The sequence below is a fragment of the Zophobas morio genome, unplaced genomic scaffold (assembly GCF_036711695.1).
Source record: "Zophobas morio isolate AGI-343-1 ecotype UQ-CSIRO unplaced genomic scaffold, CSIRO_AGI_Zmor_V1 ptg000005l, whole genome shotgun sequence".
Lineage (NCBI taxonomy): Eukaryota > Metazoa > Arthropoda > Insecta > Coleoptera > Tenebrionidae > Zophobas > Zophobas morio.
Window position 1 is genome coordinate 16,194,534 of NW_026972110.1, and position 22,498 is coordinate 16,217,031.

Sequence of the window (22,498 nt, forward strand, 5' to 3'; positions counted from 1 at the left end):
GTGCTTAGGAATATAGAAAATTAAGACTTTAGGACAAAATAGGGGGAAAAAAGTAAAATACGTTGAAAAAATGCAAATAAGGCACTCATGATCAAAAATAGGCAAATATTCAAAAACAGGTAGGGCTCAAATAAAAAGATTTTGTCAGATACACATTTACATATGTAGAACTTTCATGTATTTGCCTGCAGCCAGAATGAAAAGGCATTTGCTCTAGAATGGGCTCTTTAGCGTACCATGGCCATTGATTTTGTGTGCGGCAACTACTAATACAGTTTTACATTTACGTTGCATACTTAACGTCAGTTCACATTGGCTTTTCCTTAAATCTACGGTCATTTCTGGTTATTAAAGTAATAACCATAACTACAGTATAGACTATGATTTCTGTCAACACTGTAGTGTTAAATGTAGCGTTTTATACCGGGGTATCTTTTTATGATTTTTGTATTGTATGCGATTTAGATATCCGGTGCTTACCAACCGATTTATTTTTGATGTCTTACAAAATAGTTTCGAGTGCGTTTACTTATTTATACCCACTTCCCATTTGTACACGTTTCTGAAAAATATAAGAAATAGTAATCGTCTTGTAATTCTGCGTCCGTAACGACTTCCCGTTCGTTTGCCCGCTCCCGGAAATTTTGCAGGATGTTTAATTTTCGAAATTTACTGCACGGTTAATTATAGCTAATGCAGCATAGGCAAAACATTCGTTCCGTAGCGCAAAATCCTGAATTATTATCCCCCCGACCGGCGTCAGCAGGCGTCCGCGTCCACGCCGCCGGCGGCGCTCTTGACCGTCCCCCGTGTAAAAGAGCGCCCCCTAAAAATAGCCCAATCACAATGGACTCGGACCTTGGATGAGTGTCTGTAATTTATGTAGGATTGTTTTGAGGTCAGAATTTCGCTATGTGGCGAGCTGAAAAAAGCTCGGCAGACCGGGTTGGCGTCGCGGCTCGTAGTGGCGGGCGTCGGCAGTGCGCAGGCGTCGCGACGCTGGCGTCGGGACGGTGCGCCCGGCCACCCGGGGGACCGGGCCAGTGCCGCGCCGACTGCCGCACGACCGATCGAAATGCCGAGCTGATATTTATTAATATCCGAAGCCAGAGCGAGCTCTAGTGCGCTTTCGCACAACGACAATCGCGAGTGTGATGACGAGGGTGACCGGTGTGTGGTGAGCGTCGGGCATGCAACAGGCGAACCAGGTGGGGGACAACGGGGGCCCGGCCACCTCCCCCGCGGCCACCGGGGCCACGGGCACGGCCACCACCAGGAGCCACGTGAACGGCGGCCGGTTCGACTTCGACGACGGCGGCACCTACTGCGGCGGCTGGGAGGAGGGGAAGGCGCACGGACACGGCGTCTGCACCGGGCCCAAGGGCCAGGGGGCCTACTCCGGCTCCTGGCACTACGGATTCGAAGTCTCCGGGGTCTATACTTGGCCGAGGTAATACAACACGCAGCCCAGCGGCCGAACGCGCGTCACAGACATTTTCCTTACCGATTCGCTGCTCGAACGGCACGATTCTAGCACGAGTACCGTTTAGACGGGCACTTTCTACCGCATCTAGCTCTGCCATCACGTGCTAGACCGAGATTTTTTCTGAGCGCTTTTAGGAAGTTTCCAGACCCACTTCAAAAATAGAAGCAATAACAGTGTAGGTTGCTTAAATTGAGCTATTCATTTAATCAGGCTAGGTTTTATTCTTGAAAAACCTCGTTTCCGTAAACATAACACTAGGAGTTACCCTTTTTTCAGTGTATTGAGCGAATTCATCAGGTGGTTTTCGTGGATTCCGTGTGAAATCGCTAAGATTGGAACGGTGACTCATTTTTTTAATTGAAATTAGGCCAGTGGAGAATTTTCTAATTAGTATCGTGACTTAGAACAATGAACAATAGTTCTAGGATTGTTTTACATCCACTTTGGCCTTAGATGACATCAATCTTATGTTTTTTGACGTTCAACACAAAACAAAATGGAAAAGTCCAAAAATATACTTGCTTATTTATACCTACAATGTTATTTTTATAAAATCTACTTGACTTTCTTCGTTTTTCTTATTACTACTAATCACTACTAATTGTTGTGATATCTATCTTTCTCGCACTCGTGGAATTTAAGGGGACTTTCTTTGATGAAATGATACTAACATAGACGTATTATACATCAGACTGTAGGTTTTTTCATGTTCTAAGCCCCTGAAAACAGTTCAACCAACCAAAAAAATGTGACAGAGAATGATCGTAAAAAAGCACCATTGTCTTCTGTTTTTTCCCCTTTTTGTGTATCTGATACTGACAAAGCAACGTATTTTAAACCCCCTGTCATATTAAACATTTGTCAGTAGTACAATTTATTTAAATAACAATGTCTTTATTAAAATCAAAATCTACCATAGATTAATTCAAAATACGCCGAATGATTTTGATAGAAGTATTGGTGGAAAATTAGTGATAGTCCTTGGCAGAGTTTTTAGAGATCACGGAAACCCGCAGTGAGGAGGCGGAGCAGTCTAATATACCTCGCTGCTGGGTACCGACAATACTTTTGCGTGCGATAGTGACTTTCGACAATTACTTCATAGATCTTTCTTTAGCAAAGTTTATTAGTGAATGTTTTAGTAAGTAGCGTAGATACAAACAAGAAACCAATGGAAGAGCTTTGAATTTTATTCACATTCTAAAAAAAAAAAAAAACAAATTGCATAGTTTAATGTTTAAATAGTTAAAGTAAATAAATGAATACAAATTTAAGTATTTCCCCAACAATTCCATTTACAGGACAAATTGCAGAAATACGGAAAATGATTATTTTGGGTTGAAGGTCTATTGTCAGTCTGTCATAAATTATCAATACTCTTCAATATCAATCTAGAAGGGTTTTATGACCCATGTCCCGTAATTGTCTATCCTTTTTACTCATCTCAGCTTAGGAAGAATTGGTGTTTACATTTAGGGGAACAAATGGCACCTATTCAAACTTGCCTGTCGTTTCGTCTTAAATCTCCGGGTCTTCGTTCTCCAATTCTAAGAAACCGATTCACACAGGATGACCACATTTGTTCACGATTAACGTTGAATGATCTTTTCAGAATGGGCTGGCACCGTTGTGTATATGGTCGTCCGGAAAAATGAAATTCCAACCGGAAAATATGGTGAAACGTCCAATACACGTGAACACCAATAGGTAGACAGTTTTTCCTGTCGGTGCAGGATTTTTCTGAATAGAATATTTATTTGACATATAATATTTAAGTAGACGATCAGAACGAGTACAGTAAAAAGGCACTAATTTGTAAATAATAGTCCTAGGTTAAATGTGAGTGTGAATCTGATCTCATATCAGTGGAAAGGATTTCCTGATTCCGCGAAGATGTAATGTCATACCTCGTTTCTATTATTACGTTGTTATTTTGACGTTTATCACAGTTTAATGTAACACAATATGACTTACCGCCGGAAGCAACAATGTGCGAAATTCGCTTTTGTTTTCATTTGTTACTTGATGCCAGATTTAAAGGATCACCCGTGTGTTAAAAATAATGATTTTTATTCATGTACATTCTATGTTCCAAATGATAATGTTTTGGTTATAAATAAACGTTTCAACCAAATATAAAGATTTCTTAGATCTTACACTGACTGGAACAATAGAATACTAACAAGAGAGAAACAAAAACACGATCAAAAACAGCCATTGATTTGGATTGTTTTTGAAAGTTTGTCTTTGATTGGTTCATTTTCAACTCAAACTTTGGCTGTGCGGTAATCATTGAATAGAGCTTTGTTTGACTGAGTGTTTTCAGGAAGCTCCCAGATCCTGTTCAAAAACAGAACAATCATCGTGTAGGTCGGTTAAATTAAGTTAGAGTTTTCTCTGGAAGCTGCTAATACTGTAACATTTACAATTTTTTTGTCGCACGTCGTAGCCCGAGTACGGTTCGAAGGTCATTTTCTAGCACATCTAGAGTCACCAACACGTGCTAGACTGAGCTTTTTTCTGAGCGTTTTTATGAAGTTGCCAGACCGAGCTCAAAAATAGTGTGTAGGTTGCTTAGTTTGAGCAATTGAGCGTAACTTCCATAAAAATAACCTTAGGGGTTACATTTTTTGGTGTATTGAGCGAATTTATCAGGTCGTTTCGTGGATTTTCAGTGAAGTGGCCGAGATTGGAATAACTATGATTCAAAAAACAATTTTAGGTGTTTTGAGGTTCAACACAAACCAAAAGCGAAAGTGTCCAAAAATACTTGAAAATATCATGACTTTGGTGACTTTTTTCGTTTTTCTTAATATTTTTAATTGCTGGCATTCGATCTTTATCCATCAACACCTGTCTTTCTCTTACTCATGGGAATTAAAAGTATGTGGTGAAGCGACTTTTTTTGAACATTTACTTGACCGGAAACGACAGACTTAAAATGATTTTGGATGTTTTAGTGAATATTGTTTTCATAAGAATTTATTGCCCAAATATAATATTAAGTACAAGATGGGAACAAATACAGTAAAATGATTCAACATTTGCAGCAGTCTTATATCGGTGGAAAGGATTTCCTGATTCCACGAAGTAAATCTAATGTCATATCTCGTTTTATTATTACGCATTTATTACGTTGTTATTTTGACGTTCGTGACAGTTTAATGAGACAAATCTGACTTAGCGCCGGAAGCAAAATCATGTCGCATCCGGTTTTGTTTTCATTTTTTACTTGATACCAGATTTAGAGGATCACCCTTATGTTAGAGATGATGATTTATGTACATTTTATATGATAATTGCTTTGGCCCGGTTGTCGGACGGTAAATATTGAATGGAGCTTTTTCGAGTGAAAGCTTTCCGGAAGATTCAGATCCTGTTCAAAAATAGAACAATAATCATGTATTAAATTAACAGAGATGACCATCCTAATCGGAATGGCGTGGAAAATTTGCAACACTGTTGAAAATGTTTTGAAGCAGTATTCTTAGAAATCTTATCTTGGGCTGTCTTAGCTGTGGTTAAGAACCTATTCCTATTTTTTTTTCTTTTACAGATATATACATCTTATAATAATAATTGGTGCTTGTACATGATTTTTATTTTCGAAAATACAAAACATTGTTACTGATTGCTTTGAAAAACTTGATGCTGTCATTTTAATAAATTATCAATTAAATCTGAATCGAAAAATATGTCCTGAGATTGTTTGGCTTCAGTGTTGATTTATTTTATCGACCGGCTCATTAATTTAACGTTATGATTATAGTGTAGATATGAGAACAGATATGTTTAAAGGTGATAACGCTTAAAAAATATAAAACAAATTTTATCGAGAAAAACGCCATCAGATGCGTGCACATAATTTTTTAATCAAATTTCGATAATACATAAACCACATGTCTAAAACGAAAATTATTCTTGTAGGTTATTTTAGGTTACTTTAGTCGCGAAACTAGGTTATTTATTCGGAGTGACTATTCGTACACACAGTATGTACGAATAGTACAAGAGCTATTCATACATCCAGTGTGTACGAATAACTACAGCGCTATTCGTACACACAATTGTACGCCCACACACGAATGATTCTGACTGTGCCTATTTTTCAGTTTGATTTCGTTAAATATTTAGTGACCATCATCAAATAGATAAAAGGTACGTGTATGTATATCAGTATCATTCAGTAATTACGTGTACTAACATAAGTCCAATCATAGCTTTGCAGATATAAGCATAACTTCAAACTTTTGCCGCCACAAATGTTCCCAACGTACCTTCAAACTCCAGACATTCCAGATCGAGTTTAATAATTTTTACAAGTACTGCACATCTTTTCTATAACAAGATAATAAAGTTACAATATGTTAACAGTCGGAAAAACTTTCGAAACTTACGAAGAGTGGCGCTAACTTTAAAAAATTACGAAGACATGAATTATATATATTTTTACAAAAGAATTAGTGTAACAATTTCCGAAGGAAAGAAGAAACAGGCCGCTAACTGTAGTGATGACGTGCAATATTATAAAATTGATTATGCATGTGCCAAAAGAGGTAAACATTTTAAGAGTAAATTAAAGAAGACACAAAACGATGCAAGATAATTGTCCAGCTAGTATAAAAATAAGTATTAACGATAATCATCAGTTATGCATTACAGAAATGCATAATCACAGACTTGAAGAATCCTCTTACAAATTTATGGCTAGAAATTGCAAACTGGATCCAAGCGACAAAGAATAAATGGTGCATCTTATGCAAATGAAAGCCAATTCGAAAGACGCACAAAACTATATTATGTCAAAAACAAACAAAATCGTAACCCTGAAAGAAATATAAAGTCAATTGCTAAAGCACTAGTAAACACAAACTCGAAGAGATTATCCCGAAACTTATTCAAGAAGGAGACTCAGTAAAAATTTTCCGAAATGGCGACAAAAATCTAAGAGCAATTTACTACCAAAGTAAGACAATGAAACAAATGTTCAAGTACTTTCCGGAAATATTAATATGCGATGGCACCTACAAACTCAATAACCTGAGAATGTCGTTGTACTCACTATTGATGAAAATGGACATAGTGAAATTATATGTTCTTTTTTGTTGATTGATGAGGACGAAATTACTTTAGGCGAAGTGACTCAGTTATTCAAAAAAGAAAATGCTAACTGGGAGGCAACAAAAACTACTTTCACTGATAAGGATATGAAGGACCTTCACATTTTCAATCAGGAATTTCCAGATGCTAGGCTGCTATTATGCTTATACTACACTCTAAAGACGTTTCGCAGGAAAATTACTGTGGATAAAATGAAGATTTCGTCTGCCCACAAAGAACAGTGCCTGAATTTGATACAGAGGATAACATACAGCCATAGTGACGGAGAGTATATAGAACTAGAATTGAATAAGTTTCAATTTTCCCAAAGTTACGGCATATTATGAGAAAAATTGGCACGACATAAAGGAGCAGTGGGTCTGTGCATATCGTCATCACTGCCTAACATTTGGAAACAATACAACCAGTAGATTAGAAAATATTAATCAAATGCTGAAAGCAGGTATTGAAAAACTGTCTTCTTTGGACCAGTTTTTCACTGACTTCAAGAAGGTGTTTTCTTCATTACCAATTGAAAGAGAAAGAAGTTCACGATTTACTCCTTAAGTAGGAAATAATTAAATTTAAACGGGATACTTATCAATGGAAATATCACAACTTAATTACTCCTTTTGCTTGGAAATCTTTACTGCAGCAATTTTCTTTTATGGTAAGATACAAAATTAAGGAAAACCTAGAACTAAACGAAAAATGACAAATGTGACTGCAGCTTTCTAACCAAATGCTATTGCTATGTTGCCACACTTTGGCTTTAAGAGAAAAAATGGGTTTGAATTCGTCTGACGAAAAGTTGATGCTTAATCGTTGGAAGAAGAATTTTTATTTAAGTTATCACAGAGCGTCAAGCAATATGGAAAATCTGTATGCAAATGATGCATGCCAACAAGTAACAATATTGGATTTCGCATCTCCAACACCTACAGCTGTTAGAGCTAACAAAAAATATGAATAAGCAGCAAAATTATGTTCCAGATTTGCTGTTGTTATATCCGAGTTTGGGACTGAAAAATATAAGCAAAAAATGCAAGACGCCAAATTGCTTCTCAATTATTACGAAATGAATATAGAGGTACTTATATGTGAACTGGCAAGTTCGTCTAAAAATGCAGTCACTAACAAAACGAAGTGCTTGATACAGGTATTGAAGAAATTGAAATGAATTTCACAGAGGAAAATGTTTAATCACACTGTGAAAAAATGTGGAAGAATAGATTATTTACGTTGAAGACTTGAATCAAAGTAATTCATTGGAAGAAATAAACAATAACAACAAAAAACTAATAGAAAATACTCGAAACCAATATGAAAAATGCAGTAGTACATAATAAACATCAGGATAATGAACACCAAGAAACTGCAACAAAGACAAATGAGGAAAGAATAGAAAAACTAATCCCTCAAAATTAAGGCTGTGATTGGCACATCTATGATGCTGTAGGGAATGCTGTTCAATTAACGTTTGCAAAAATATTTGCTAACAGTGAAGTCTATAGACAGAAATCTACTAGTAATACCATCTCGTAGAATCAAAGTGAAAAATATCATATTTTACCTAGTTGCTCTTTACAAAAAATGAACGAGCCTACTCCGGCAAAAAAAACTATTGTTTCATCATCCAAAACCAACCTAAATGAAGAATTTTTGTTTGAATTAAAAGCAACTAAAGTTCCTAAAAAAATGATTCGTTGTGGGCGCCCTAAAGGTCACATGTCAACGGCTGTGGAAGTAAAAAGAAAAAAACAAACTTTTGGGGTTCCAGTAAAATACAGCTTAAAATCAGATTATGAAAAAAAGAAGTTGATCTTTGAATGGATTGGTTTATCTTACGAATCCACTATTAAATATACTACTTCCCATTTACCTACTGAGCCAAAATTAATCAAATCAGAATTTTTTTAAAATGAAGTGCATGTATCTTTAGTCCAAAAAGATTTTGCAGCACCCGGTTATTCTGCTCTACTTCGTTTTTTGATAACTGCGAAAAAAATCAAGAACTTGCACTGCAGAATTTGTAACAAGATGTCGAATGGAATCAGTACTAAAGAAATGTGCCAATATCAAGCGAAAACTGAAAGGTGATTGGTTTTGTACTGTTTACAGTGAAAGCGAGAATCTTTAGTATGATACTGAACACTTGGAGATGTTCTATTAATTATTATTAAACTATCTTTTTTTAGTTCTTATAATCTTCTTAAAAATAGTTCCATTGTTTTGTTTTAAAGTTTTTTTGAAAAAAAAAAAAGTACAAAAAATAAAAGTTAAGTCTGTTAGCACTGTTTTGTTGTGTTTTGTTTCTTATGTTAATATACAGAGTGTTATTGAAAGGTACGTACAAAATAAAATCGGCAGTTGGTCTCGAAGTATGGGTGCTAAAAGTTACAAAAATTTCAGGTAAAAGTGTTCTCCTTTAAGAGATAAAAATTATTAAAATTTATGTCCAAATTCGTTGTACGCCTCTGATAAAAAGATTATCTCTCGTTTCTATAGCAACATTTAGTCTTGACAAAAGTTTTATTGTTACAGTTGCTAGGATTTACTAAAATAAATTAATTTTACCTATTTATCCTTCAGTAGCGTCTAAAAAGGTTGGATAAGGGTTGATTTTCCCCTTATGATTTTGACAACACAAAATAAGTTTTTTAGACTTCTTAGACTTCGTGAAGAACTGTCAATTTTGTTGTACGTACCTTTCAATAACACCCTACCTACCACCCTACTAGTCTCTTGGATTTATTTCTAATGCCTGTTACGGTTTGCTTGTATTTGACATAATACAGCTTTTTCTTCTTTGTCACTTATACCCATTTTGCGATTTATAGCCACAGATTTGTAAAAGCATAAGTATACCATATAGTTTTAGAAAAGACGTACAACGGTCGTAAAAATCATTAAATTTGAACTGGAGTTTGAAGGTAAATTGAAGATTTGTGGCGCCAAAACCTTTCAACTTGTGTTAGTACGCCTAATTACTGAGTGATACCTATATATAAAATCTCTATCCATCTGATGATCTGATGATCATGAAATATTCAACGTAATCGAACTACAGATTATTCACAGTAAAGAGAGTAAAATGGTGTGAACAGATGTTTGTATCATTTGTAATGTGGACGTACCTACATGTGAGTATGAACAGCGCGCGTACTATTCGTACACACTGTATGTACGATTAGCGCTGTAGTTATTCGTACACACCGTGTGTATCAATAGCTCTTGTACTATTCGTACATACTGTGTGTACGAATAGTCACTCCGTTATTTATTTTGTTTTTAGAACAAAACATTAAACATACATCACTAAGGTAAAACTGATATTCATGTGGATAACATATATAGTTTTCTTCTATTATATTTGTCTGTGATAGAGATTTTGGAAACTTTTGAAATTTGTGGTGTATGTGATTTACTTTTGTCTTAATATTTTACAACTTACTTCCATTCATCACTTTGACAGTTTCCTGGAAACTAATCTTTGATCAAATTACATGAACAATGGGATGATCTTACTATATCTCTGTTGCCATGCGGGCAGTGAGGGAAGCTTTTCTCTGAGAAATGTTTTAAACAATTTGCAGACCTTGTTTCAAAGGAGGATTTATAAAAATTTAATTAGTCGTTTAAATTCAGTAATGAGTTTAATGAGGACTGTTGTTTGTTTTTCCCGAAAATGTTAATTTCTCTAAAATTAATTCAACTAAAAAACAAAACAATTTCAACCTTTTTACTGTGATGGACGACTTCGTTACGTGATTCTGATGTATCCCATGTGAAATCAGTTGGATTGCTTAAATAGGAAAACTGACTAATTTGTTAATGGCACGCAGTGAACAATATGGTAACTGTTTTTAGGGGCTGTTGATAATGTTATCTCAAAATTGTGACTAGTAAATGCTATTTAAATTTTATAAAATAACATACTAATATTCTTGTGGTTTATGAATCAGCCTTGAGTTTTTACCTAAATTAAAGAATATGTGAAGCTCGTGCATAAAACGTTTCTCATCTTTCATCTTGAAGTGCTAAACCGAAGCATTAAAGTAAAAGGCGGAAATAGGAAATCTGATTTCTTATTCCGCAACTGTGAAACGCCAAAAATCATTAAATTGAACGTTAAACGCAATTGCTCAACAGTCCCCCTGTTGAGGACATAAAAAAGTTTAATTTAAAAATATTCCGAAACAGCGAGTTTCATACAAACGCATTAAACTTTAGTAGTTGTTAAATGTTTTGTTCGACTAACTGAGCTCATTTTTGTAGGCACAGACAGAACAGTAATTGCGTGTTGTCGTCCTTTCAAAGAATATTTACACAGCCTTTGTGAATTAGCTATTGTAAATGAGAGCGTTTTCAGTCCACAGTGCCATTATATTTAGGTTTCATTGCATCTCCACAGTATTTATTTTAAATTATATGCTATTCACTCTACATACTACGTGGGACGTAAATTAATCGAAAAAAATTAATCTTCACGAGAATACGTTTTTAAAAACGTGTTTTGAACGAATTTGCGTACAACAAAAGTACGTATGTGAGTAGAAAAAAATAAATTTTATCACACCTTTTCCTTTCATTAATGAGTTGTTATTGTTGGAGAAATTTTCGAAAACACCGACAAATTTAGGCTTGTGGCACACTCAGCATTGATTTTTTTATCTTCAGTGCGATATCGCTTTTATTCTTTGAACGTAGTTTAAATAGATTTTTCCTTCCTGCGTCACAGGCGCCTCCTGCTGTTCGCAGACTTCACTTTCGGTAAAAATTATGGAGTTGCATGATAAGTGCTAGACCCTAAATTACAGCTAATTTATAATTACGGTTATTGTGCTCAAAGGCGCACACAAATAAACTTAATTGAACTAGTGATAATGTCATGAAATTAGGGGCAACGAATTAACGCAATCCGGCGCATTGATTTTGTGTCAGGCTTTCCTGATTTATTTGTTATGTTTACATTTTTTGGATTTTGACTCCAATTTTGAACCAGATATAATCTTTTAATGCATATATGCATGCAGGAAGGTAATTTCGTTTCATTTTTTTCCCACTTTATGAAAGTGGTTTTTTGCTTTAGTTGTGCGTAATAAAGTAAGTAATCAGCTGTTTTTAATAACTGCGCATAGGTGAGTAGAGTAAGTGTATCAGTTACCGTTCAATCGATTATAATCTTTGCATATTGGATATAAACTAATTAATATGATCGGGAAAAAATACGTCAAGCATTAAGTAAACATGAAACGCTATCGATTGAAGTTAAGTAGATTACTTTTTACTAATGGATTTCTCTAATGCAGCAAGACTTAATATCGGATAATAGTACCCACATTAGCGTGATTTTATTGCATCACCGCGGTTCATTTTTCTCACATCACACAGTGGGATGAAACTGAAAATGTGTGGCCAAAATTGTGAAAAATAAATGTCTGTTTTGCTGAATAATATTGCCTGCTCTAGATGCCCAAATGTTGGAAGGATTGTGTATCAACAGTTATTGCTAGTTTTAAAAGTGTTCACATTATCCTAACTGCTATTTGCAATAGATATCTTTGAAATTATACCCAAATATATCTCAAGATAAGTACTTTTTCATGCATTTATTATGCAGAGTTATGATAAAGTAATGCAGAAAATTCATAAAAAGCGCAGCATTTGTTAATAATTTCGGAGGCTTCACGATCGGAATCAATACATGATCGTTTTCCGGGTTGGAACCGTGTTAATTGAGTTTTTGGACTCAACGTTTCGCATACTTTCGTAAGTGGCATCTTCAAAAGCAGGGTTAATAATAAGGCAAAAGAGCACGGTACTCTTCCCTTTTTGAAAATTTCGCGGATTTAATGGTGACGGACATCGATGTGCTTTGTTCAACAGTGAAAAACAGGATATTTCGTTAAATTCTGTGCTAACTAGTGAAGATTACCCAAATTTTTAATCTTGTATTTCTGGTTTAAAGTTTCTTTTAGTGGAATGAGGATTGACTGATTATTCGTTCCTACAGTCAAATCGTCGACAAAAATTACAGCTACGACGTAAAAGTTTTCAGTTTTCATGTAATAAATACACTTCTCGGTTTTCGATGGTTTTAGGCCAAACTTCTGTAGCTCTTCGTCTAATTTCTTGAACCATTGACGACCAGACTGTCTTAATCCGTAGATTGCTCTTTTCAGCAAATACGTCTCATCCTTATTAGTTTCAAACCATGGAGCTTGTACCATATAAACTTCTTCTTCTAGATCTCCATGGTACAAATTTAGATCAAGTTCTATACCCGGTAGTTGACTGTAACCTTTTGCAACTAGTCGTGCTTTTCTTCGTTCTACGCTTCCATCTGCTCTGAATTTTGTTCTCAAAACCCATCTGCACCCAATAACGTGTTGGATTTTAGGACGCTTGACTAACACCCAAGTACTACTTCCTTGGAGTGATGTAAATTCAGCTATCGTGACTTTCTTTCATTCTTGAGCATAACGACTAGTCACTGCTTTTTTCCAAGCTGGACCTATTAGTTCGTCAAGTACAAGGTTTGTTTCATCTCTGCGTTCTTCATCTTCTCCTTCCCTATGTACTCTACCCTCTTCTTCAGGTTGTACGTACTGTGCAGGATATACTTTGCGTGGTCTTCCTTTCTCGCCACTTCTGACTAACTTTGGGTGTCCACGCCCCCTCTTAGCTTCTATTGCCCTGCTTTCTCCAATCTCAGCAGGTTCATGTTCAATGTCTTCAACTTCTCCTTGATCTTCCAATCTTGACTCGTTTGCCAACAGGTCAAAAGTTGTGAATTCGGTGGCATGTGGTGTGACTTGTTCTTCTCGAGCTTGTTCAGTTTCCAAAAATCTAACATCCCGACTTATAACAATCTTCTTTGCTTTCGAATCCTATAGACGATAAGATTTCGACTCTTTTGAGTACCACACAAAGATGCATGCAGCCCTGCAACCAAATGTTTTAAAATGTAAAATATCGGATTTTTTACCAAATCGAGCTTCATTTGGAGTCATGTCGCTCATTGTTGGACATCGGTTTCTGATGCGGGCTGCTGTAACAATGGCTTCAGTCCAAAATTTTTTGGTAATTTCGCTTCCAGAAGCGAACATCGGGCCATCTCTACCAAAGTACGATTCATTTGTTCAGCAGTTCTACTTTGTTGTAGTAGGTACGCCACCAACCGTTGTCTCTTGACTCCAGCAGCTTCGAGTTGTTGTGTAAACTCAACTCCACAATACTCTAAATCTGATTTTCTATGTATGACTTGTAGTGTCAGAAAGCTTCCTTGACGTCACTTTTATTTTTTAGAAAATAAGTATATTCCAATTTTCAAATATCGATATTTTTTAAACAGAACATCCTGTATTTTATTATTGCAGTTTATTCTGCATTTTCTTCTCTTTTTTTGTTTCATGTAGATGTTTCCTGCTACTTTCATGTTTTCTCGACATTTCATGACCCCTAGAATACGAAAAAATCGATCTCCCGTTAGTCTGTTCCTCTGTCTGTCTATTTGTCGGTCGTCTGTATCGATTTTTATTAAAGCAACTCCAAAACTACTGAATTGATTGTTGTACGGCGCCATCTCAAAATTTTATAAAATCACATACTCCTGTGTACTTGTTTTTTTGATTTGGTTGATATACAATGTGGTAATTTTTTTGTCTTGCAAACGGGAACAGACATGATAATTTAGAGTCATGATTTGCAAAATGTATTATAAGAATTTAATTTTTTTATAAACACTCTGTATGTTAAGTTTTCATCCTTTGACAGACCTAGGGGCGGAGCCTAATTGAAAAATCCATATTTCGTTATAAAAATTTACCATTTTAAACGTGTTTTAAGTTTTTAAGAATAAAAAAAATCATCACAATTGAGACGGGGTAGGTGGGCGGGGTTTATATTTTGCCTTTTTTTTCTTAATATACATTCTTAGTATTCGTTGTACAACACGATACTCAAAAATATATTTTTAATTTCTTGCAAAGAAACAAGTATTTTGCAGTTAAGCTGTGCCCTACTTGGTTCACGGCGAATAAAAAAAATCATCACAATTGAGATAGGGCGGGTGGGCGGGCTTACATTTTGCCTTTTTGTTTTAATATGTGTGGACTTCTTTTTACAATATAAACTTAAAATATGTTTAAAATGGAAAATTTGTATAAGGAAATATCGATTTTGCATTTAGGTTCCGCTTTATAATTACAAATTCCATATTTCTTTGCAACAATGTACCATCTTAACCATGTTCTAAGTTTCTTGTTGTGAAAAGATGGCTATGTATTTAAAAAAAGGCCAAATATAAGCCCCGCCTACCCACCCTATCTGAATTCTGATGATTTTTTTTGTTCGTCGTGAACCAAGAAGGCGGAGCTTAACTGCAAAATCTTTATTTCTCTAAAATAATTAAAAAACGTGTTTTTGTGTATCGTGTTGTTAAAAGAATACTATGTGTATTAATTAAACAGCAAGCCAGAAATTATGCCCCACAAATATCCATCGCAAGCTCAATTGTGATGAATTTTTCATTGGTTGTTAGACCGAGGGGCGGAGCCTAATTGCAAAATCGATACTTTGCTACAAAAATTTGGTATGAATATTAAGGAAAAAAAAGAGGGTATTTCATTTGCCAAAATCAGTCTTATCTTGGCAGCTACTAGCCCCGCCCACCCTCTTTTTTCTTAGTTTTATCTTAGCAAGTAAATACTTTAAAAAATGATCAAAATTTGGAAACATTACGAGCTTACTTATATGGACAAGGCAGGAATTTTGAACATTTTCTCTAGTGTTCAGTTTGTTATATGTACTTTAATGGATTTTTCGTTTCTTAGTTTTGTTTTTGTTTTTGTTTATAATTTATAAATGTAATGACAAACAAAATAAACCTGATTTTAATGATAAGTGTTAAACATACAGAACAATACGTTGGAGTAAAAATTTATGCTATAGAAATTGTTCAAACTGTCTTTTCACTATCTGACACAAACCCAGACGATGGTAAAGCTGAGTGAGGGAATTTTCAGTATTCTGGGGACTTATACGAGTCATTTCATGACCAATTCGTGCTTTCAAATCAATCGTAAATATGTAAACACGACTTTTTAATGGCTCCATAAAAAATCAAGGGGTGTCAGATCCGGAGACCTAGATGACTACTCTATTGGTCCACGCCTTCAAATCCATCTTCCATCAAATTGATTATACAAAATAAAAAATCGTTACATTGACACCATAATGTGGCGGTACCCCATCTTGTTAGAACCAAATCATGCGATCTAAATTTTGTGGATTATCTGGATTAGGAAACGTGGCAATTAGAAAAAACATATGTGTTTACAAGTCAAACTACATAAAGCTAAAAAGTATTCTTTATTTTATTAAACCAACTTAAGAAACTGACAAAAGCTATTCTCTTTGAGAGATTTTTGTTTTAATTTTCAGTTATTAGGATTTCATTTTGTTCCATGATCATATCATGTTTATTTCGTTTGTTATTAATTTTCTCCGTTTTTTTTTTTTTATTATGCAACCTCTACATCAAGCTACATTTTCATATGTAAAAAATAAGTTTTATCAAATAATTTAATCAAAAATTATAGCGTCTCACTTAAAATAATCATTGATGACGTCACATTTGACATATATTTTTTTTACATATTTCAAAAGATGGGAAGTAAAATGAAAGGGTTGACGTGTTTTTGGATTTTGTGCATTACTTTGTAATAACCCTGTATTTTATTCTGTATAGCATTTATAAGTTTCCTTCGTCTTTTAATATTGTACGTTCTACATTGATGAAAATATTTGTATATATTTCTTAAGGGGGCTGATTATTTCTTTGTTACGATGGTTTTTTTTATAACTATATTATTGTTGTTATTATATAATAACAACTTTTGAATATTAAAGTTTTTATATTGTAGGTATACTCTAATGAATTAATTATTTTAGTTGATTCTGTGACCACAACGATGTTTTAAGACATAATCAATATAGTTTAATCGAAATTATAAGGTTTCTTAAGCAATTCGGACTGATTCAGAATTTTGGCACATACTTATTTTCATTTCAGTCCAGTTTGTGGTGGCCCCACATAATTTTATTCCTTTGCCATATATCAGACCGACCCAAAGCAAGATTCAAAGTGCAAAGTGGAAGTACAAGAAAATAACAATTTCGTAGCTTGTAACCCTGAAGCCATAAAATCCGTCCTCTAATAGCAGCGCTGCGGTTTACAACTCTGTTTTACTTGTCAACAACGACTCGGTTGTTTATTATCAAAAATAAACCACCCCAAATAATGCTTTCTCTTCTCTCAACCGTCAAGTACATGAACACGCCATTTTAAAAACAATAACACAAAACCGTATCTGCACGTAACACGCTGCACTTTCAAGTTCATGCGGAAAATTTCCAGGGTGAATGCAGTCTTCACAATCCGCACCTGTTGCCTGTTAGAGAAGGTACGGGGGAAACCCATCAGTTTTATTTTTGTTTGGTTTCTTCCTAAGAGCTTTTATTTTTGAATCGCCATTAAGCGGTAATCTTTCGACGCTCCCTTTTTTATAGTCGTTGCGTAGATAGTTTTCCTTTGAGTTTCGTCTCACGTTTCAGTTCGCAAATTGATAGCATCGCCCTACTTCTGCTGAATCCGAAATCGGGAATAGCGTCTACGGTCTGCAGCATCGAATAAAAAAACCATTTCCGTTTCGGTTTCGCTGCAGAACTGTCCGGATTCGTTGTTGGCATGACAGGTTATCGATGGTTCTTCGGTAAGTCGCAACGACGTGGTGTCTGTTCGAGTCGAACACCGCCAGAAGCGACTTGGTGGATGCCAGTGTGCTACTCTAGGGTGGCTAAAATTAGAACTGCACGTACAGGTTACTTTTATAACAATCAGATGTGCGAAGATGCGCGGAGTTCGAAAGAAGATTACGGGTTATCTCAGAATAGGAATGAGTAATCTTAGAGGCTTTCACGCAAGAGTCATTGTTAAAAAAAATAAACTTGGGTCGTGTGTCAACGATTAAGACGTGGTCTTTTTAGGTATACAAAGTCTGGGAAACACTGGATGTGTTTACAAACAGAGGGAATTCATATTTTTATAAGGTGAAATTTTAGTGATTCGGTGTTTATGAACGAGGCGTAGTGGGTTCAATGTAACTTGCAATTTGCATTAGTCAGCTTTGGAGTACCCACGACCTTCTCCATTCAACGAGTTTGTAAATAAACGTTCAATAACATTTATATGATCACGCACAATTTTGATAATAATCTATAAAAGATGGGATATCTTTAGAATCTGGACAGTTTATTATGGAACTTGTGCGATTCGGGTGTTTCTTGCTCGTGTTGGTTTTGGCAAAAAGTGCAGCTGGTTCAGCTGCAACTTGTGACTGCGATGGTTTGAAGCATCTCAAAGTGTCTGAAAAGTCATGCCTTCTCAACCAACTTCTTCACATTATCGGCCACTTGGTCAGTTGTAGTCAAAAGCCCGGAATAAATGCTGAAAGTTACAACAAGCTCTTGGAGGCTACGAAATGTAAAGAAGCTCATGAAGTTTCTGCGTATCTACCGACCACCACCGAAGAGCCACCACCTCCAACAACTACTCACAAGAACCACAAGCCTACGTTACCAATTTTTAATTTTTTAAATCCGTTTGGAAAGAAGCCCAGCACTTCCTATAATTTGTTTGGAAGAACGGAAACAACTACAGTAGAACCACAAACGACGACAGAAGATAATTCCAGTAGTGAATCATCCGAAGAATCGTCAGAAAAATTGCCCACATTTTTTAATCTTTTTTCATCCGCTACTTCTTCTCCTTTGTTTCCTATAACACTTCTGCCACAGTTAAAACGCGTAACTAGTGAAGACACTGAAGAAGATTCTTCGTCTGAAGATGACAGTTCCGAGGAAACAACAACCCAAAGCCCCCACTATCAACTGTCAGAAACTACCGAAACACCCAAAGAACAGACGACATTTGAACCTGATATTTTTACGAACACACCGAATTATTATTCTTTGTTTACTTCTCGACCGCAGCCACATCGTCCAGAACCGACACCTATAACCGTATTTCCTCACGAGTACTTCGTAACAGAACCTCCAGCGACGACTGAAGCTCCAACAGTACCACCAAACTATTTCGTGCGACAGCCTGAAGATGAACCCGTGTGTAGCGCAAATTCTAATTCTGACGACGACCCTGATGACGAGAATGGAGTTTCTTTCCAAGCTGAAACCTTCTTTATTCCAGTACTGAAATTTCATGGGGCACCGAGTATGTCGGCGCAAGAATTGAAGGATTATCTTTTCAGATGCTTACCGTCAAAAAGGCAACACAAAAAGAAAATTTAATTTGTAGTACGTTGTGTTACAGTTGGTTTACGTAAATGTAAGTTTAAATTATTATTATTTTATTGTAATTGATTACACGTTTTGTATTACGTTTTTGCCACCAATAAAATTTTCAAAAGTAAATATTGAATATTGAACTGAAAAAAATAATGACAGTCTTTGAAAATGTACCTAGAATACGAAAATACAGTTGGAAGATGAACAACGAAATTTTGAGAATCTTCGGTCTTTATTTCCTGAGCGTAAATTGTAATAGAGTGAAAAATTAGGTCCCATTTCCGTCTGTCTGTCGTCTGTCTGTGTCGATATTTATTTGATTTCATTGTTGTTAAATTTTATATGTAAAAGTCTTTAGGAATATCTGTAGATGGTAAAACGCTAAACAAAATTTGTCTGATCTCTACTTGTGGTTTATGAATCTGTTTTTAATGCAACTATGCTATTTTATTTATAATTACAACTTTACTCATAGAATTTTTATAACATAATATATAAGAGAAACGGCCTATTCGCTCAGTTCGAAGAAAGTATCAAAATAACCTTAGACCAATTTTTGAAACTTTATCAATGTTTACATGCGTTAAAACAGTAAATCTTAATAAAGTAGTAAATTTGTATGCTTGAAATCTTGTGTTTACTCAATCTAGTGTGTATATAAAGCTGACAGATTTTAAGTAATGATAATATAATAATTACGCAACCATGAAAATGTGAAGTCAAAGTCAAGGTCGGCTTAACAGTGCACAAGTATACGAAGGCATCACACATTGCTTCATCAAACGGAAATTGTGTAAGTGTAATGTTGTATGTATTCATCATAATCGAAATCAATTTCAGGAACTTTAAATAAAAAAATTTGCCGAAGATTACTTCGACAGAACTTCCCTTGCCTATAAAGTACAGTTTGTCAAATCCAGCTCTTTCGAAAAATTAAAAGATTTGATTTTGCGAATTTTATTGTTTTTTATGGCAACCATTATAACGGGAAATAAAAATATAGTAGTACTAGTACTAGTACTTGGTAAGATAAGACTGATTTTGGCAAATGACATATCCTCTGAGAAAATAGGGGCGGGTGGGCGGGGCTAGCACTTGCTGAGATAAGAGTGATTTTGGCAGACGCCATATCCTCTGAGAAAATAGGGGGCGGGTGGGCGGGGCTACTACTTGGTAAGACAAGACTGATTTTGGCAAATGACATATTCTCTGGATTACATTTCACATTTTTAATTTGTTCTTTTGAAATTTTTGACATATTTTCTTTTCTTAGTGTTTCTAAGGTTTTTTTCGTATATTTTGTTGTCATTAGTTTAACAATTTTTTAGACATTGCTGTTCACTTAATTTTGGCTTCTGCCCATTCTTGATGTTCTTGATGATTGGGGCATAATTTATATAAATATTTAATGTATGAGTAAAGGTAAAGAAACGTGTTAACCGTTTGTTACAAGTGTAACATTTTTGTAAGGACGCATATATCAGTTTGGATAGATGCATTGTAATACTAATAATAAAAGTATTGTACTATTGTTATTCTTGAATAGCGATTTATAATTAATAAAATAACGAAACAATTTAATCGCGTCTGCCGTATGTAATAACAGAGGTGCAACTAAAGACTGAACTGAAAATCATTTATGGTACTCGTAATTTAAGACAAGTAGCGATAACACTTATCAACCTGTAGTTGTGAGAGTGAAACAGAAACTAAAAGATGGCTACGGCCTTGTTTAGGGGTTATGAAATATCGAGAAAATATGAAAGTACCAAATTGCCTTATGGACTCCATTACTGTACGTCCTTAGGCTATCCTCGATAAGAAAAACAACTTGAAAGTGTCGGAAGAATGTCACGTAGAAAGTAGTTTGATTTGAATGAGTTCGTCCCCTCAAAACAGAGGATCAAAACTATTAAGTAGTAAGCTACAATCGACAAAATGTTCTGAATATAATCATTATATTATATAATTTTGGTTAGCGTTTTACCATATACATGATATTCCAAATATAAATATAAAAATTAACAAAAATCAGCCCAGTACTTATCTGTTTAATAAAAATCCGTGACGGACAGACAGACAAACAGACGGACAGAGTGACAGACGGAAAAGGAAGACCTATTTCTTCGTACTCTAGGGGTCATGAAAGGTCGAGAAAACGTAAAAATAGAGAGTCGGCCGACGGACTCGATTACAATACGAAGGGAATAATGTCACTCAAAAGGTCCCGCTTGTAATCTCAAGAATATTCTCCAAAAAATTTTAATTATTATTATATCGTCCGCCAAAATGCAATTGCGCCTGTTTGTTGCAAGTGAATTTCCAGGAAATATAAATCCATTTCTTGAAATGTTAGCTCTTATGAAGTGGGTGCACCGTCTAAATATTTGATCTCAGAATATACAAACTATGCAACTCTGAAACCCAGGATTTCCCTACAATAAAAAGTCGGAAGTTAAAGGTTACATACGGGGTGACTATTAATAATAGTGATTTTTTGGTCAGGTTGGCAACATATTTAAAATTTTATGGTGACATACGTGTCAATAATTCAGAATTACCAACACAAAAATTTGTAGTCACCCGGTATTTTAGTTTACCAAACTATCTACGATAAAAACAATTTTCAACAAGTTATTAAACATAAAAGGACTATACAACAATGTTTTGAATTTTTGTCTCTTGTAATCTATTTAATTTAAACATAACCGACTAGTTTCCGCTATTGCATCCATCTTCAGGGCGTTTACGTCTTTTCATCTTAAAATAACGTTAGAAATGAAAATTTCGTCGTCATTGATCAAGGATAATAAAAATAACTTCGTAAAAGTTGTTGATGTGTTGTTTAACCATATCTAGGTCACATCAGCAAAAAATATCCGGGATATCCGGTTCTGTTTCCGTATTTCTCCATTTATTTGACGTATTTTATTGTTTTTTCAAAGCGTAAACTGTTCACGTTTCGAAATTAATAAAATAGTGATGCTATTTAATTTTAGAATCCGACGAGAGCAATAATTATGATTAATCTGGAGTGGAATAACGTACCAGGAATCGTTACACAGACATCTGGAAAGAACGAATAAAAAGAAATCAGTCAATTAGAAAGGAAAAGGGAAAACGACCAACAAATTTATGCTAAAGCAGGAGTGATTGAATATGTAATTTAAAATTCCCTTATAAATCAAAGGAAATCGCTATAAGCCACATTCTTTTTCGAGGGGAAGAGTTAATGCGGCTCAAGTGAATTCGTTAAGTGCTTGGGGTAGCTTGTTATAGTAAAGGAATTCAGCGATTTAATGATTTATCAAATTATATATAACGCATAATGAATATGTCAATCAGCGATACTGATATTGTTAACTGAAAACGTTCTGGCTCAGAGTTGGCTTTGTTTAGTATTTTCTGTATGAATGTATTTTATATATTATAATTTGTCTCTTTCTTCCTGTCAAAAGCTAATAATAGGTTACATTAAAAAAATAAATAAATGGTTGTCGAAAATTAGGCTCTTCGGTTTTTACTGATGTATTTTATGCGACC

At 35.1% G+C, this 22,498-nt stretch overlaps 1 protein-coding gene across 2 annotated transcripts in view; it reads left to right on the forward strand.

Moving 5' to 3' along the window:
- The first annotated feature begins 1,014 nt into the window (after positions 1-1,014).
- Positions 1,015-22,498, forward strand: part of LOC135122865 (junctophilin-1) — a 106,536-nt gene continuing 85,052 nt past the window's right edge. Inside the window, exon 1 of one of the 2 annotated variants that reach the window (XM_064047337.1) lies at positions 1,015-1,450. In XM_064047337.1, the coding sequence (XP_063903407.1) occupies positions 1,191-1,450 (260 nt within the window). In that variant the 5' untranslated portion in view covers positions 1,015-1,190. The remainder of the gene's footprint in view (positions 1,451-22,498) is intronic. The other variant, XM_064047336.1, reaches the window with a different exon arrangement.